At 44.6% G+C, this 17,988-nt stretch overlaps 1 protein-coding gene across 6 annotated transcripts; it reads left to right on the plus strand.

Annotated features, from left to right (window-relative positions):
* Positions 1-67: 67 nt before the first annotated feature.
* On the plus strand, positions 68-17,375 carry NCR3 (natural cytotoxicity triggering receptor 3). Of its 6 annotated transcripts, none has more exons than XM_072833759.1 (6): positions 68-153; positions 9,334-9,429; positions 14,825-14,912; positions 16,562-16,906; positions 17,043-17,150; positions 17,255-17,375. In XM_072833759.1, exons 2-6 carry the CDS (start codon positions 9,412-9,414, stop codon positions 17,299-17,301), a joined length of 606 nt encoding a protein of 201 aa, XP_072689860.1. In that variant the 5' UTR covers positions 68-153; positions 9,334-9,411; the 3' UTR covers positions 17,302-17,375. The 6 variants fall into 6 exon arrangements, 4 of the variants coding, with proteins under 4 accessions (XP_072689860.1, XP_072689861.1, XP_072689863.1 ...); XM_072833760.1 differs by lacking the exon at positions 68-153 and adding an exon at positions 3,284-3,436; XM_072833762.1 differs by lacking the exons at positions 68-153; positions 9,334-9,429 and adding an exon at positions 14,642-14,734.
* Positions 17,376-17,988: the final 613 nt, after the last annotated feature.

Consider the following 17,988-nt stretch of genomic DNA (forward strand, 5'->3'; position numbering starts at 1 on the left):
CTCTAGGATGGAGATGAGAAAATAGCATTCTCCCTGGTTCCTCTTAAGGAGAGCCCAGTCTGTGCAGGGGAGGAAGAAGCCACTGGAGGTATGGGGGAGGGGTAGTTACTCTCAGGAACAAATAAATGATCTTTGAACAAGTCAGGAGGGCAGGTAAGTCTTAAGGCTTGCATTTTGTTGGATGTCATGAGTCTGGGCACACAGGTTTGGATACACAGCCTAGGAAGGACTGACTGGGATTTTTCTATGCCGTGAAATAGGAGAAAAATCTGAAGTCCACTGGCAGATCTAGGAGGATGGCAAGATGGTATAGGATCAGAAAGGGAGACAAGCTTCATTCCCAGTCTGGGAGCTCCCCAGAGGCACTCGGAAATATGGAAATGTCTAGCACATTAGTTGTATTTGTTTGCTTTAGAGTGTGCAATGTAATCCACTCATCATATATTCCTTGAAATATTTAGTGAAATCTACAGAGCTCAGGAATTAGAGAATTTAAGTAGATTCTTTGGAAGAAATGAAAGTGGTGCTGAGACAGGCAGCATTTGTGGACACAAAAGCGTGTGTGTGTGTGTGTGTGTGTGTGTGTATAAAGCCAGCCTTAGAGGAGGCAGTGTGTGTGTGTGTATGTGATTTGGTGCCAGTCACCCTGGGTTCAATAGAGTGGGTAAGTAGCCTCTAATAAATGTCTTCCCCACGCATATCATTTTTCCTTTTTTTGTTGCATGGGTAGTACTTCCAGGGGAGGTGAGGATAGCATGTTCCCCTCAAATGTTTGAGACATTTTTGTTCAAACTCCCCACCCAGGAATGCCTGGGTGACTCAGTTCAGTGACTGTCTGACACTTGGTTTCTCAGGCATGTGAGATCCAGTCCTGAGGGGGCTCCCTGCTCAGTGTGGAGTTGGCTTGAGAGTCTCTCTCTCCCTCTTCCTCTGCCCCTCCATTCTCACTCTCTCAAATAAATCATCTTTAAAAATAAAATAAAATAAAAACAAACTCCCCACCCAGAGCTCCACCTACCCTCCCCCAGCATAGATGGAAACACTTTTCCTTTCCCTCTCCCCCCCACCTTACTTCCCCTTCTGCAACTGGGAGTGTTCACTTCTCACTGCCCTCTCCCTGACCCATGCAGGTGGGGGAAGATGCTGGGGTAAACTCTGACTTCTGGACTTCTCTTTACTGTAACTGCTTTGTCCCTTTCAGAGAAAGCTGCAACCCTGCACTCAAGTCTCAATGCCTGGTGAGGAGAATTCATTTCCTTACTCATACATTCATTCATTCAACAAATATTTATCAGATGCGTACTATATGCCACCTCAGTGATCCAAACAAATGTCAATTCTCATCCTCATGGACAATCTAACTGCAGAAGACAGACTATAAACATAAACATATTTAGGCACCTGGCTGGCTCAGTCAGTGGAGCATGTGACTCTTGATCTCGAGGTTGTGAGTTCAAGCCCCAAGTTGGATGTAGAGATTACTTAAAAATGAAAAATTCTTAAAATAATAAACATATTAAAGGTGGCAGGTACCTATACAGAAAAACAAAGTAGGGAAGGGAGGATAGAACGTGCAGTGGTGGACTGCTGGTTTATTCTATTTTAATATTAATATTAATATTAATATTATTTTAAAGATTTATTCATGAGAGACACAGGGAGAGAGAGAGGCAGAGACACAGGCAGAGGGAGAAGCAGGCTCCATACAAGGAGCCCGACATGGGACTCGATCTCAGGTCTCCAGGATCAGGCCCTGGGCTAAAGGTGGTGCTAAACTGCTGAGCTACCCGAGCTGCCCTATTTTTATTATTTTAAAAAATATTTTATTTATTTGAGAAAGAGAGCGAGTGGGAGCATGAGCAGGGGACGGGGCAGAGGAAGAGGAAGAGGGACAAGCAAACTCCCTGCTGAGCAAGGAGCCTGAGATCATGACCTGAGCCGAAGTTGGATGCTTACCAGACTGAGCACCCAGGTGCCCTGGACTGCAGTTTTAAAGAGGGTGATCAGAGAGACTTCTCTAAGAAAATATTTGAGCAAAAATTTCAAGGAAGGGGTGTCTGGCTGGTTCAGTCAGTGTAGCACATGACTCTTGATCTCGGGGTTGTAAGTTTAAGCCCCATGTTGGGTGTAGAGATTACTTAAAATCTTAAAAAAAACTATTTCAGGGAAGTATGGAAATAAGCCATGTGGCTATATGAGAGAGGAGCATTTCAGGCAGTGGGCACAGCAAGTGCAAAGGTCCTGAGGTGAGAACATGTCTGGCTATCTGGAGTATTTGTGAAGTAGCAGGATGGCCCGTGTAGCTAGAGCCAGGTGTGTGAGGGGAAACAGGCAGGATATGAGGCCAGATTGTATAGGGCGTGATAGGCCTTTGGGAAGGCTCTGGCCTGTATTCGAGGTGAGACTGCCTCCCGGACTCTTCTTTCTATCAAGGATGGTTTGGCAGACTACCATAGTGGGATAGAGCTTAGAGGCTCAGAGAAACTTCCTGAGATAAAGCAATAGCTGCTCTCACACAGGGCAAACGTGAAAAGTAAGAGTATCTAGGAGGGCAAAAGGGTGGAGAACAAAACCCAGCATAAACACAAATGTGGAGAAAGCCTATGAAAAGTAACAGGCAAGACATGGCCCATCCAGACCCAGGGGCCCGCCCCCTGGGTCATAGACAAGGCGGCTCCTAATAGTAAGGGTGAAGGGGATGTAGGACTTCTAGGCCAGCAAATTGCTTCAGGGGTGCATTAGAGGGCAGCTGTGAGGAATCCACTGAGAACATGGAGATAAAAGAAATAGATGGTTTGCTGACAGGCTGCAAAATCTAGATCTGAGCACAGATATGTAGAAGCTCCTTAAAATAGCGGCTCTTGGGATCCCTGGGTGGTGCAGCGGTTTGGCGCCTGCCTTTGGCCCAGGGCGCGATCCTGGAGACCCGGGATCGAATCCCACATCAGGCTCCCAGTGCATGGAGCCTGCTTCTCCCTCTTCCTGTGTCTTTGTCTCTCTGTTTCTCATGAATAAATAAACAAAATCTTAAAAAAAAACATGGACATAAACAAACAAACAAAAAAAAGACTTCTGGTTGGCTCAGTTGGTAGAGGATGTAACTTGATCTCAGGGTCCTGAGTTTGAGCCCCACGTTGAACATAGAGTTTAAAAAAGAAAAAGAGCAGTTGTTGGGTGGCTTAGTTGGTTAGGCATGGGCCTTCAACTCGGGTCATGATCTCAGGGTCTTGGGATCAAGACCCACTTAGGGCTCTTTGCTCAGCAGGGACTCTGCTTCTCCCTCTCCTTTTGCCCACTTGCTCATGCTCTATCTCTCTCTCTTAAATAATTAAATAAAAATCTTTTTTAAAAAGGAAGAGAAAAAAGAAATGAACAACGATTCTGTTCTTTGAGAAAGAAGATAAAAAGAAGAAAGATATCTTCTATGAGAAAGAAGGTAAAAAAGAGCAACACAAAAATCTTGCCATTTGCAATGACGTGGATGGAATTAGAGGGTATTGTACTAAGAGAAATAAGTCAGAGAAAGATAAATATCATTATTTCACTCATACATAGCATTTAAGAAACAAAACAGATGAACATAAGGGAAGCAAAAGAAAAATAAAAAAGATAAAAACAGAGACTGAGGCAAACCATGAGAGACTCTTAACTGTAGGAAATGTTGGAGGGGAGGGGAGTGGGGGATGGGGTAATTGAGTGATGGGCATTGAGGAGGGAATGTGATGTAATGAATACTGGGTGTTATATGCACGTGATGAATCACTAAGTTCTACCCCTGACACTAATATTACACTATATGTTAACTAAATTGAATTTAAAATTAAAGAAAAAAAAAAAGAGTGGGGCACCTGGATGGTTCAGCCAGTTAAGTGTCTGGCTTAGGCTCATGGGTTCAGGTCATAATCTCAGGGTTTTGGGATTGAGCCCTGCATCTGGCTTCCTGCTCAGGCGGGAGCCTGCTTCTCCCTCTACCTCTGCCCACCCCCCTCTCTCACTCTTTGTCAAATAAATAAATAAAATAATAATAATAATAAAGGCAACACAATTTATTGACAGATGACAACTCACCAGAGATACATTGCCAAAAGCTGGTGAAAATTGCAGTCTAAAATTCCATCATAAATTGAAAAGCAACAAAATTTGGTGTAGCTTTTTAGCAGTGAAGGAAGGACACATATCAGAAATGCAAGTAATCAGGGACACCTGGGTGGCTCAGTGGTTGAGTGTCTGCCTTTGGCTCAGGGCGTGATCCTGGAGTCCTGGGATCGGGTCCCATGTCGGGCTCCCTGCATGGAGCCTGCTTCTTTCTCTGCCTGAGTCTCTGCCTCTGTCTGTCTGTCTGTCTGTCTTTCATAAATAAATAAAATCTTAAAAAAAAGAAATGCAAATAATCAGAAAACATGGTAGATAACAAGAATGGGAACAGGAAGAAACAAAAAAAATACAAAACTATTTCAAAAATGAACACTACATTTCATGGAAAAACATAGACATAATACATATTTGTAATTTTTATTTTTTTATTTCTTAAAGATTTTATTTATTTATGAGAGACACACAGAGACACAGGCAGAGGGAGAAGCAGGCTCCATGCAGGGAACCTGACTTGGGACTCGATCCCGTGTCTCCAGGATCACGCCCTGGGCTGAAGGCAGCGCTAAACCACTGAGCCACCCTGGCTGCCCTACGTTTGTAATTTTTAAAACAATGAATGACTTGTGAACTTTTCTTCCTATTTTTAAAATCTGAGTAGTTACTATCATGAACAAAAGCAACTAAATGCTTTTACTGTATTGATTGAGAGTCCCATGGATTTTTCTCCTAATCTCTTAATGCAATAAATTGTATGAACAGAATTAGGAATTGCATGAACAGTGAGTTACTTTCCTAGGATAAAGACTGCTGTTTGGGATGCCTGAGTGCCTCAGTGGTTTAGCGTCTGCCTTCTGCCCAGGGCCTGATCCTGGAGTCCCAGGAACCGAGCCCCACATCGCGCTCCCTGCATAGAGCCTGCTTCTCCCTTTGCCTGTGTCTCTGCCTCTGCTTGGTTAAGTTGTTTTATATTATTTATTCAATTCTGGTTTATGTTTGTTAATCTTTTTATTAAGTTCTTTTTTTGTCTTGCATCTAATTATAAGTGAAATTGTTTTATCATTTTACTTTATCAGATTGCTTTTGCCTGGCTTCCATTAATCTTATGAAATAAATTGAGAAACTTTTCCTGTTTCCTGATCATTAGAATCACTAGAACAATCTTTATATGATTGGAATGATCTGTTTTTCTTTTTATTTTTAAGATTTATTTATTTATTTTTTTTATGATAGACACAGAGAGAGAGGCAGAGACACAGGAGGAGGGAGAAGCAGGCTCCATGCCGGGAGCCCGACGTGGTACTCGATTCAGGGACTTCAGGATCACACCCTGGGCCAAAGGCAGGCGCAAAAACGGTTAGCCACCCACGGATCCGCCTGATCTGTTTTGTTTTGTTTTGTTTTTTTAAGATTTTATTTATTTATTCATGAGAGACACACAGAGAGAGAGGCAGAAACGCAGGCAGAGGGAGAATCAGGCTCTACTCAGGGAGCCCGATGTGGGACTGGGTCCTCGGACTCCAGGATCACGCCCTGAGCCAAAGGCAGGAGCTAAACAGCTGAGCCATTCAGGCATCCCTGGAATGATCTGTTTTGAAAATTTCATAACTATCTGGGCTTGGTGATTTTTTTTTAATGGCTTATTTTTTTTCTAAGTTTATTTATTTATTTATTTATTTATTTATTTATTTATTTAACTAGTCTCTACATTCACTGTGGGGCTCAAACTCACAAGTCCTCCTCCCCTTCAGATCAAGAACACACACTCTTCTGACTTAGCTAGCCAGGCACTCCATTGATGATGGCTAAATTTTAAACAATTGATTCAATTTCTTTAATGGTTATAGGTATATCAGGCTTTTAATTTTTTTCTTAAGTCAGTTTGGTCATATGTTTTTCTAGAAAATTATTCATTTCTCAAAATTTACAATGTAAATATTTACTGTTTCTGACATTATATTCCCTTTAAATTATTTATTCGTGTGTGTGTGTGCCCTCTCTCCCTTTCTCCTTTTTTTGTGTAATCAATTTGGTCAGAGATTTTTTTTTTTATTTTTATTTATTTATGATAGTCACACACAGAGAGACAGAGAGGCAGAGACACAGGCAGAGGGAGAAGCAGGCTCCATGCACCGGGAGCCCAACGCGGGACTCGATCCTGGATCCCCAAGATCGCGCCCTGGGCCAAAGGCAGGCGCCAAACCACTGCGCCACCCAGGGATCCCAGAGATTTTTTTAATATTAGTAGTCTTTGTAAATATGTAGAATATTACATATTTTATATATATGTAAAAATGTTTTCTGCTCTATTGTATATTTTTTATGTCCCTAATTTCTAAAAGTATCTTTATTATTTTCTTCAATTTCTTAGGATTATTATGTGCTTTTTTTCTAATTTCTTGAATTATCTGTCCAACTCAAAGATTTTCAAACTGTCTTTTTTTTTTTTAATGATTTATTTGCTTATTTGAGAGTAAGAGACAGGGCGTGTGCTAGAGCATATGTGCATGGGGAAGGGGCAGAGGAAAGGAGAGAGAATCTCAAGCAGTCTCCCTGCTGAGTGTGGAGCCAGACTTGGGTCTCCATCTCAAGATACCAAGAACATGACCTGAGCGGAAACCAAGACCAGACACCCAACAGACTGAGTCCTCCAGATGCCTCACAAACTTTCTTTCCTAATATACACCTTTATTTTCGTCCATGAGTTGTTGTAGCTCATTCCACAGCTTAGATAGGCAGTATTATCACTGTCTTTCAGTTCAAAATATTTTGAATTCTATTATAATATTTTCTTGAACATTTGAATTACTTAGGGTTTCTAAAGCTTAAAAATACATTAGAAAATACTTTTAAAAAAAGAAAATACTTTTAAAACTTTCTAGGCATGTAATAAATATTCTTTGTTATTGCTCTTAAATTGTTATGGCTTTTGGTCAGCAATTGTGTTCTATATGATTTTGATTCTTTTTCTAAATGTCTATGTTGTACCTGAAAAGTGCATATTTTCTAGTTTTTCTAGGATTCTATATATTTCCCTTAGATCAAGCTTGTTTACTATCTGGTTTCATTTTCTTTGTCTTTAGTAATTATTTACCTGTTTGATTTACCAGTTTCTGATGGATGTGAATTAAAGTTTTCCTTTAGGGGCACCTGGGTGGCTCAGCAGTTGAGCATCTGCCTTCAGATCAGGTCGTGATCCCGGGATCCTGGAATTGAGTTCTGCATCAGGACTCCCTGCAGAGAGCCTGTTTCTCCCTCTTCCTGTCCCTGCCTCTCTTTCTGTGTCTCTCATTAATGAATAAATAAAATATTTTAATAAAATAAAGTTTTCTTTTAATAGCGTAGGTTAATTTTCTTTTTTCTTTTCTTTTCTTTTTCTTTCTTTCTTGTTTTTTTTTTTTTTTTTTTTTTTTTGAGTAAAGAACCTGGCACAGAGAATCTGAGGGCATCTGGGAGTGGTCCCAGCCAGCCTGATAGAGTCTGGGAAGGCTTTCCTTGGCTCCCAGAGGAAAAATGCAAGTGCTTTGCCAGCCTTGACTCATTCTCCCACCCAGAAAGAAATGGGGGAGAAAGAGAAATGAGAGATGGGCTGAGGGAAAGAGAGGTGCTGGGAAAATGTAGGGAAAGATGGGGAGGTGGAAAAAGATGTAGAGAGAAATGAGGTAAGAGAGAGGGTTGGAGAGATAAGTGCCTCACAAATAGAAGGTGTTCACCAAATATTTGTTGAATGAAAGAATTAGTGAATAAGCAGATGTACCTGGGGGGACAGAGTAAAGATGTGGAGAGAGACGTGGGTTGTGGATAGAGACATAAGGAAAAAACAAGTGATATGAATAAAGATGTGAGAAGAGAGGCAGCTGGATGGCTCAGTCAGTTGCGTATCTGCCTTCAGCTTAGGTCATGATCCCATGATCCCGGGGTTCTGAGATCAAGTCCCCTATCCAGCTCTCTTCTCAGCAGGAAGGCTGCTTCTCCCTCTCCTCTGCTCACCCGCCCCTCGCTCCCATGCTTGCTCTCTCTTAAATAAATAGATAGATAGATAAATAAATAAATATCTTTTAAAATTTTTGGTGAGAAGAGTCATGTGCAGAGATGTGGGAGATAGGACCAAGAAGGGGAAAGGTGAAGAAAAACATAAAAGAAGAGGTAGATGGAAAGCCTAGCATGTGGAAAGAACTCAATAAAAGCATTGCTGAATAGATAGATGAGCCTCAACACTTGGAACAGAAGGTATGGAATGGATATTGAGAAGAAACCACACTATCCGTCAGAGAAGCAATTGTACTAATTTCATCCTGAGATGACAAGGGCCTTAACTAGCTATGAGAATTAAGAGGTGGGAAGATGCTTGAGATATTTCAGAGGCAGGGCAGCCCCGGTGGCGCAGCGGTTTAGCGCCGCCTGCAGCCCGGGGTTGATCCTGGAGATCCGGGATCGAGTCCCACGTCGGGCTTCCTACATGGAGCCTGTTTCTCCTTCTGCCTGTGTCTCTGCCTCTCTCTTGCTCTCTCTGAATAAATAAAACTTTTAAAAAGAGAGAGAGAGAGAGATTTCAGAGGCAGAATCGACAGGACTTGGAGACTATTTGGATGGGGCAATTGAGGGAGAAGGCAGAAAAATAGAAATCCCAGGTTTTTGCCTTAAGTGATTTAGATGGATTGTATTTCCATTCACTGAGATGAGGAATACCAGGAGGCTGACCCAGTTTGGGTGGACACTGATAATTTTGAAACACCTGTAGAACACTCTGGAGGAGATGTCTAGAGGACAGCTAGATATTCTGGACTTGGCTCAAGAAAGAGGCCTCAGGGGAAGGTATAGACTGTGATGGAGATATAGATTGGAGACTGGACAGAGAATAAGTGGTGGTTAAAACTGTCTATGACAGGATTGCCTAGGTAAGCCTGGTAGATGCTCAATATTTGTTGAATGAAAGTGGGAGAGAAAGAATACAAAAATCCATCAACAGGGATCCCTGGGTGGCGCAGCGGTTTGGCGCCTGCCTTTGGCCCAGGGCGTGATCCTGGAGACCCGGGATCGAATCCCACGTCGGGCTCCGGGTGCATGGAGCCTGCTTCTCCCTCTGCCTATGTCTCTGCCTCTCTCTCTCTCTGTGTGTGTGACTATCATAAATAAATAAAAATTAAAAAAAAATCCATCAACAGTGGAATTGTGTGAAAGCACATATACAGGGTATAGGAGTCTGGAGGGACTCAGACCTAATTGCTTTTATGTTCCTAGGAAAGAGAGGGAAGATTCCAAAGTGAAACAAATTCCATGGTCACATGATCTAAGGTGCAGGCATGTAGAATCAAGGTGATGGCTGGAGTAGACAAGGTAAGCAACTGGGACATTAGTATATTGAAAAATCATTTGTTGGAGTACCTGGGTGGCTCAGTCCATTGAGCATCTGACTCTTGATTTCGACTCAGGTCATGAGTCGTGGAATTGAGCCCCCACTTGGGCTCAACATGGAGTCTTAAGATTCTCTCCCTCTGCCCTTCCCCTCATCTTACACACACTCTCTCTCTAAAAAAAAAAGAAAAGAAAGGGCAGCCCTGGTGGCTCAGCAGTTTAGCACCTGCCTTCAGCCCAGGGTGTGGTCCTGGAGACCCCGGATCGAATCCCACATCGGGCTCCCTGCGTGGAGCCTGCTTCTCCCTCTGCCTCTCTCTCTGTGTCTCTCATGAATAAATAAATAAAATTTAAAAGAAAAGAAAAGAAAAATCATTTGCAAGACATGTACAAGAATGTTCATAGGTGCCTGGATGGCTCAGTCAGTTAAGCATCTGCCTTCAACTCAGGTCATGATCTCAGGGTCCTGGGATGGAGCCCTGCATGGGGCTCTCTGCTCAGCAGCAAGCCTGCTTCCCTCTCTGCCACTCCCCCTGCTTGTGCTCTCTCCTTCTCTCAAATAAATAAATAAAATCTTTAAAAAAAAAAAGGGAATGTTCATACCACCCATTTGTACATCATCAGGTGAGTGGATAAACTGTAGTACACCCATATTATAGAATACCACTCAGCAAAAAAAAAAAAAAAAAAGAAAAGAAAAGAAAAGACAAAAAAAAGAGCAAACTACTGATACATGCGAAATAGATGAATCTCACAGACATTATACAAAATGAAAGAAGTCAGATACAGGAGTATATACTATATGATTACACTTACATGAAGTTCAAGAATAGAGGTATAGAGGTATAATATAGGGGTATGAATCTATAGGGGTACAAATCAGTGATTGCTTCTGGGAGAAGAGAGGGATTGACCAAAAAAGAAGCATGGGAGAATTTTCTGGGGTGATGGAAGTGATCTGTTTCTCACTTGCAATGTTGTTTACAGGGGTGCATAGACATTGAACTAGACGCTTAAGGTCTGGGCGCTTAAATTTTTTTTTTAAAGATCTGTGAATTTTACTGCATATATTTATATCTCAGTGTTTAAAACATAATTTACATGGATATCGTCTCCCAGAAAGATGGCAGAGGTTGAAATAGATAGGAAGCTGGGAAGTTAGGTGCCTGCTCTTGATGAATGGGAAGGAGATTAGTCTGTGTCAGCAAGGAGACTGAAGGTGGTGAGGTCTGATGCAGGAGCCTCAGAGAAGCTGTGGTTAGAGGTTAAAAGTAGAACATGGGAGCTGCTAATTCTTTGAAAATGTTTATAAGGACTTGGCTAAAGGAGAAGGCACCCACATCTCAGCACTACTAACACAAGATCACTGTACTGGGATTCCAGAGTTCCTTCTGTGTCTTCATTTCTGTTCCTGCTCTGAACTCTGAGTTGTGTTTATTGGTCCTGACCACCCACAAGGCAGCTCATAGGGAGATGTTTAAAAAGTTAGACCAGATGGGCACCTGGCTGGATCAAAGAGCATGTGACTTGATCTTGGGGTTGTGAGTTCAAGCCCTGTGCTAGGTGTAAAGATTAATTAAAAATAAAATATTTTTTAAAGTAGGTTTAGAAAGAAAGGAGTTAAATTCAAGATGTGTGTGCATCCACTTCACAACTTTATTGGTTGCCTTTCTTCTTGAGTCCCCAGTAAAAGTTTCTTTGAAAAAAGTCCATCCTTGGGCTAATTAGTGCAACAGTTACCATCCTGCAGGTTAAAGTTCCCTAGAGATCTCAGAGCTATTGAAAAGGACCCCAGGGGCAGCCCAGGTGGCTCAGTGGTTTAGTGCCACCTTCAGCCCAGGACCTGATCCTGGGGCCCTGGGATCGAGTCCCACGTGGGGCACCCTACATGGAGTCTGCGTCTCTCTCTGTCTCTCTCTGTGTCTCTCATGAATAGATAAATAAAATCTTTAAAAAGAAAAGAAAAGAAAAGGGTCCCTGAATCTACACAGTATACTAGGATTTATTCTAGATGGACTTAAAAAAAATCCAAGTACAGGGTTCCTAGGTGGCTCAGTCAGTTATGTGACTGCCTTCAGCTCAGGTCATGATCCCAGGGTCTGGAGATCGAGCCTCATGTCAGGCTCCCTGCTCGGTGGGGAGTCTTTCTTTCTCTCCCCCTGATCTTTCATCCCACTCATGTGCTCTCTCTCAATTAAATAAAATCTTTTTAAAAAACCCAAGTACAATCTTTGGAATCCACATTTTTGGAAATTGGAAATCTTAGGTAGAGACAAGAGGTGGAGAGAGCAGGATACACTTGAGTTCAGACACAGCTGTAACAATGGTCATCCTAGCCCCAAACTGAGGAGGAACTGGGAGCTAACATACACAGAGCATCCCATACAGTGGAGTCTGGACATTGACAAGATATTACTCTCATCGCACAGGTGTGAGTAGTGCAACCAGGACTCCAACTTCGGCTGACTTTACTTCTAAGCCACATTGCCCTAGGACATGGAGCAGTGCCATGTGTGTGTACTGTGAGAGTATGGAAGTTATATCTTTAGGCCAGGTGCCCATCCCAGCCCCACACCCCCATTCTACTGGTGACGATCTCCACTCCCTCCTCAAACTGCAGGCTTCTCATACATAGGTGAGTAGAAGAGACAATGGCCTCTACATTGACTCTTTGGGGGTGGAGATGGGCTGTTGATAGGACGAGAGGGGGCAAGGCAAGGTAACGTACTGGGCGCAAGGAAGCTGGAGTTAAGATCCATCCGAGAAAAACCACCTTTCTGCATCTCAGAGTGAGAAAAACCACCTCCCCCTGCTCCATGACCACCAGGGGGCAGCCCTTGCCTGACCATGGCAGGTCCATTTCCCACCCTCGGGTTAGAGGCCCAGAAGAGGAATGGCTCTACTCTACAGATGGAGAATGGCTGAGACAGTCCTCCCCAGATGATGAGGCATGTGTGCTTGAGCAGGTGGTTTGGAGAGGTTAAATAATTTATTCAAGATCATATAGCTAGTTTGTAGAGAAGCTGGTATTTGAACCCAGGTTGATTCCAAGCTAGTATTTTTTTTTTTTAAGATTTTATTTGAGACAGAAAGAGAGGGAGAGGAAGAGGGAGAAGCAGACTCCCTGTGGAGCAGAGAGCCCGAGACCAAGACCCTGAGATCATGACCCCAGCCAAAGACAGCCGCTCAACCAACTGAGCCACCAACTGAGCCACCTATGCATTCCCAAGCCAGCATTCTTAACCATGACACTGCTGCTTCTCCAAAAGAAAACTCCAATCACTACAGTGAAGAATAGGAATTGGAGTTTACCGATGTATTGTGAAACAGAGCTAGAAACAGGGACACAAATGATGATGTTTTGGAATATAGGTGAGGTCTGGAACTGATGACCAAGAAATAATTCTTGAGACACTTTTGGTGCAAAATGGTGTTTTTTTTTTATTTTTTTTATTTAAGATTTTATTTATTCATTCCTGAGAGACACACACAGAGAGAGGCACAGGCACAGGCAGAGGGAGGAGAAGCAGGCTCAAGACAGGGAGCCTGATGCGGCAATCAATCCTGGGACTCCAGGATCACGCCCTGGGCCAAAGGCAGGCGCTAAATGGCTAAGCCACCCAGGGATCCCAAAATGGTGGTTTTATTAAAGCAGGGGGACAGGACCCATGGGCAGGAAGGGCTGCTGCCCCGGCCCATGAGGGGTGGCTGATTATATACCTGGGAGTTGGGAGGGGTTTGAGGATAGCATACTCTCTAAGGAATTTGGAAGCAAGGTTTCCAGGACCTTGAGGGGACCAGCTATTGTTGGGAAAAGGTCACTTATTACCGTCTAATAAAACCTGAGTCATGAGACCCTTCAGATGTGTATGGGTGGGCTATGTGCTTGGGGGATGATTGCCAACATGTATCTTGGGGGATGGAGATAAAGGAACTTTCTAAAGGAATTTTTACCTGTTAAAGTAGACTTGTAGGATCCTGGGGGTCGAGCTAAGATTACCTTTTACCCTTAGCAAAGTATGACCATTGAGGCAGTTGAGTCCATAGAGGAAGGTCCCTCTGCCTGTTTTAAGGACTTGTCAATGTGCTGCCCTGGCCTTGTGCTTTGTCCTCAGCTAGTCCTCTGTTTCCCCATCACAAAGGGAAAAGATGCGTTAATATAAAAAGAGCCAAAGAGAATTGTATGGTAAAGGCTGGGCCCATACCTCATCTAGTATTGTGCATATAATCCTCCTCTTCTAGGTGCTGTGCTATCTCATATAGGTGTGTAATACATATACAACAATGTGTGGTGTATTCTTTTTTTAAAGATTTTATTTATTTATTCATGACACACACACACACACACACACACACACACACACACACACAGAGGCAGAGACACAGGCAGAGGGAGAAGCAGGCTTCCTGCAGGAAGCCCAACATGGGACTTGATCCCAGGACCCTGGGATCATGCCCTGGGCCAAAGGCAGATGCTTAACCAACTGAGCCACCCAGGGGCCCCTGAGGTATATCCTTGTACCAATCCTTGTATAACCTTGGAGTTACGAACTCAAAGGCTTTCCTTTGTGTCTGTAAGAATATTTTTCATGTAATGGGCACTTGGTAGTTTCTCAAGAAATGCTAGCTAAATAGTGAATAAAATAATAGAGTGGGTTTACCAGTGGGTGACAAGTGCTTGCAGAGCACCACAAGTAGAGTAGACCCCAGCAAGGGGTATATTCCTTTAATGGAGATCTGAATATGAATGAATCCAGACCTCTCCATCCTTCGCAATCACCCAGCCAAACCACTCAAGTCAACAGGATCTAAGTAAAACAGGTTGATTGCTATGCAAATGAAGCTTCCAAGCAAAGACCCTAGCAACCGCCTGCCACCATCACCAATCAGCTTGCTTCTCCTAATCCCCTCAATTATAGAATTTCTAGAGCAGCTCTGGGGACGGCCCAGCCTAAAGGGAAGGGAACAGATGGGGTGGCCTGGGCACCACTGAACTGAGGCGAGGTGGAAGTATGTTAGCTCTGAGCACAGGAGGGTTTCTGGAAGCTTATTATGGTCTTCTTGAACCTCAGGAGGTAGGGGAACCACATCCTGGTCTCACAGACCCACCCTACTGTGAACAGCGATCTAAGCCCCCCTTTCCCTCAAACACTTAGGCCACTTGACCATGTGTTACTTCCGCCTCTTAGTGACCCAGATACTGTCTTCAGCAGCATCCTCTCTCCTCAGTGAGGCATGCATTTGATGCCTGAGGTCCCAGGCAGTCGAAGTCCTTGATAAGAGATATGTGAGTCCTGTGTATCATAGGAAGCTCCTAATCTCCATCTGGTGACCAAAGGCTTGGCCACAAGCAGTAGGTTGCTCTTTCTCCACCCAGACCTTACTTCTCAGGTCCCCTTTGCCAATTGGAATACCCTCTGACATGACCTGGATGCTGTTGCTCATCTTCATTGTGGTCCATCCAGGTGAGAGAGCTTTCTTCCAGAACCCTGGGAGTGTGTGGGCCTGGGAAAAGGGAGGATGGAAGAGGCTGACATTGAGGCCTGAGGTGGGTGGCTGGGAAAGAATGGGAGCGGGTGGGGTCTTCTGGAAGTCGAAGCAGTGTGGACACCCCCAGTTCACAATTTCCTCCATTTCTCCATGTTGCTACTGGGAGAGTCACACCCCAGTTTCCATCCCAAACATCCTTTCTTCCCAGCCACCATCTTGGTAAGATGAAGTTGAATAACCAGTATAAAGGGCTGGAGGGGAGGAAGAGGTGAATTTTTTTTAAGGGGTCAATTTTAATTCGATGAGCTTAATAAGCCTATTAAGCAAGGCTTATTATCTAGAGTCTAGATGTAATTAGGAGTTTGGAAGACCTAATTAACTCTAAGGGAAGTTTTTTAGTGAAACTGATTTTAATTAACTGAGAGACATTAACTATCAGCCATATCCATGAACTTAGTGTGGACATCAGGCCCACAGCTTTATTATTATTATTATTTTTTAAGATTTTATTTATTTACCCATGAAAGACACACACAGAGAGAAAGGCAGAGACACAGGCAGAGGGAGAAGCAGGCTCCATGCAGGGAGCCTGACGCGGGACTTGATCCTGGGACCCCAGGACTACACCCTGGGCCAAAGACAGATGCTAAACCACTGAGCCACCCAGGGATCCCCACAGCTTTATTATTTTTAAAAGATTTTATGTATTTGAGGGAGAGCAAGCAAGTGGGCAAGCATGAGCAGGGGTAGGGGTAGGGACCGAGGGAGAAGCAGACTCTCTGCTGAGTAGGGACCCTGACACAGGGCTTCATCTCAATTGAGACCCTGGGATCTGACCTGGGCCAAAGGCAGACAGATGCTTAACGGACTGAGCCAACCAGGGGCCCCATCAGACCCATAGCTTTAGCATCAGCTGGGAACCTAGGGCAATTTCTCAGGCCCCCCACCCTAAATCTACTGAGTAAAAAACTCTGGGGGTAGGGCCCAGGAACCTGTGTTAACAGACCCTCCAGGTGATTCCAATAGGCCCTCAAGTTTAAGAACCTCTGAAACAGAAGAATGACAGGTAAAATTCATGAACTAGAGAATCTAATCGGAGATTTTACTAATTGCCTTAATTAATTTGGATGAGTTAAACAGGGATTTCAATCAATTATAGCTGTGTCTTCACCCGAAGACTTTATTAGTTTATGTTCTTTAACAAAAAAGCAAAGTAGCCAGGGTGGTGTACTTATAGAGTATGCCATTGGTATGAAAAGAATACCTGGAGTAATATAGTTAATTATTAGTTAACTAGACAGCCACATTCATTAATGAGCTCCAATTTCAATGTAACAGGTTGAGTTCCAGCAAGATACTACGAGTGAATGTAGTTGGAGAATGATGGGATGGGGTGAGGATGAGAGTTGGTATAGGAAAGGATTTGAGAAACTATTTAATAAGCAGTGTTAAGAAACTAGGCTGGTAGAGAGAAAAGGGTTTTATGAGGTACCAAAGTGCTTGTTCCTCTGGATACTCCGTGGGTGGGGACACAGTCGGGATGTTCTACTGCAAGCTCTATTGTCCTTTCCCACCCTATATTGTAACCGGGGAGGTTTCTCTGGGTCTTCTCTCTGCCTGCCAGGATCCCGTGCTCTCTGGGTGTTCCAGCCCCCTGAGATTCATACCCAGGAGGGCACTGCTGCCTTCTTGCCGTGTTCCTTCAATGCCAGCGAAAGGAAATTGGCCATTGGCTCTGTCACGTGGTACCGGGACAAGGTGGCCCCAGGGAAGGAAGTGAGGAATGGGACCCCCGAGTTCAGGGGCCGCCTGGCCCCTCTTCCCTCTTCCCGTTTCCTCTGTGACCATCAGGCTGAGCTACACATCTGGGACATCCAAGACTGTGATGCTGGAGTCTATGTGTGCAGAGTGGAGGTTCTGGGCCTAGGTGTTGGGACAGGGAATGGGACACTGCTGGTGGTAGAGAAAGGTGAGGTGGGAGGCCCCCCTCTTCCTGGAAGTTGGGAGTGTTTCCCTGAGGCCCTAGCTCTCTGTCCCTCCCTGGGCCTGTGCGTGCTTCTTCCTTAGGGCCCCCTCCTCCCCTTCCTTCTATGGTCCCCATGCAGGATCTCCTTGGCTAGGGGCCAGCACAGTCCTCTTCCTTCGGGCTGGATTCTATGCCTTCAGCTTTATCTGTGTGGCCATGGGCAGCACCATCTATTACCAAGGCAAATGTAAGGAATGGGGCCAGGGCAATGGTGGAAGAGAGCTGGGGGGTGGGGACGGAGACCAGCAAGAGGGCTGCGGTGCCCAGCAACTCCTGTCCTCTCTCCTGCAGGCCACGGTCACCTGGGAACACGCTGCCATTTCTTAGGTGGACTCTGATGAGTGATTCCAGACCCCAGACATCCAACCCTCTTCAAGAGACCCTAATAAATCCTCCTCTGCCCCACCACTAATGCCATCTTATGAGTCTCCTGTACTTCTTTTTCCATTCTTGATACCCAAATATGCTCCTCCCCGGGGTCCCCCCACTCTTTTTTTTTTTTCCCTAAGGTTTTATTTATTCATGATAGACAGAGAGAGAGAGAGGCAGAGACACAGGCAGAAGGAGAAGCAGGCTCCACGCATGGAGCCCAATGTGGGACTCTATCCTGGAACCCCAGGATCATGCCCTGGGCCAAAGGCAGACGCTCAATGGCTGAGCCACCCAGGCGTCCCAAGGGTCCCCCGACTCTTTACTCTCCCCTCACCAAGCCTGGCCTGGAAAGGTCCAAGGAGCAAGCTTCCCAGCAGCCATACCTGGAGCCCCTTCCCATCACCATCCCAGGGCTCAACACTTCTACCTCTTTGGGGCATGGAGACTGAGTCTCCTGAGGAATGGGGGCATCAGATCTGGTGAGCCCTATGTGTCAACCCCCACTCCATCCAGGCCCATATGTGTACTCTTTCTGGCCTCCAGGAGAGTTTGGGCCCCTCAACACCGTTCTTTGCCCGAGGAATCACTCCTGGACCACCGAATGGGTGGGGAGATAAGTTGCTTAGGTTTTGACGGTGGTGCTGTTTGGTGGG

Source organism: Canis lupus, chromosome 7 (assembly GCF_048164855.1).
Source record: "Canis lupus baileyi chromosome 7, mCanLup2.hap1, whole genome shotgun sequence".
NCBI classification, from domain to species: Eukaryota; Metazoa; Chordata; class Mammalia; order Carnivora; family Canidae; genus Canis; species Canis lupus.

What these genes read in the sequence shown, in the direction of transcription:
- NCR3 (XM_072833759.1), top strand. An exon ending in CTTCATTGTGGTCCATCCAG is followed by an intron (nt 14,913 to 16,561) that starts GTGAGAGAGCTT and finishes TCTGCCTGCCAG; the next exon opens with GATCCCGTGCTCTCTGGGTG. An exon ending in ACTGCTGGTGGTAGAGAAAG is followed by an intron (nt 16,907 to 17,042) that starts GTGAGGTGGGAG and finishes GTCCCCATGCAG; the next exon opens with GATCTCCTTGGCTAGGGGCC.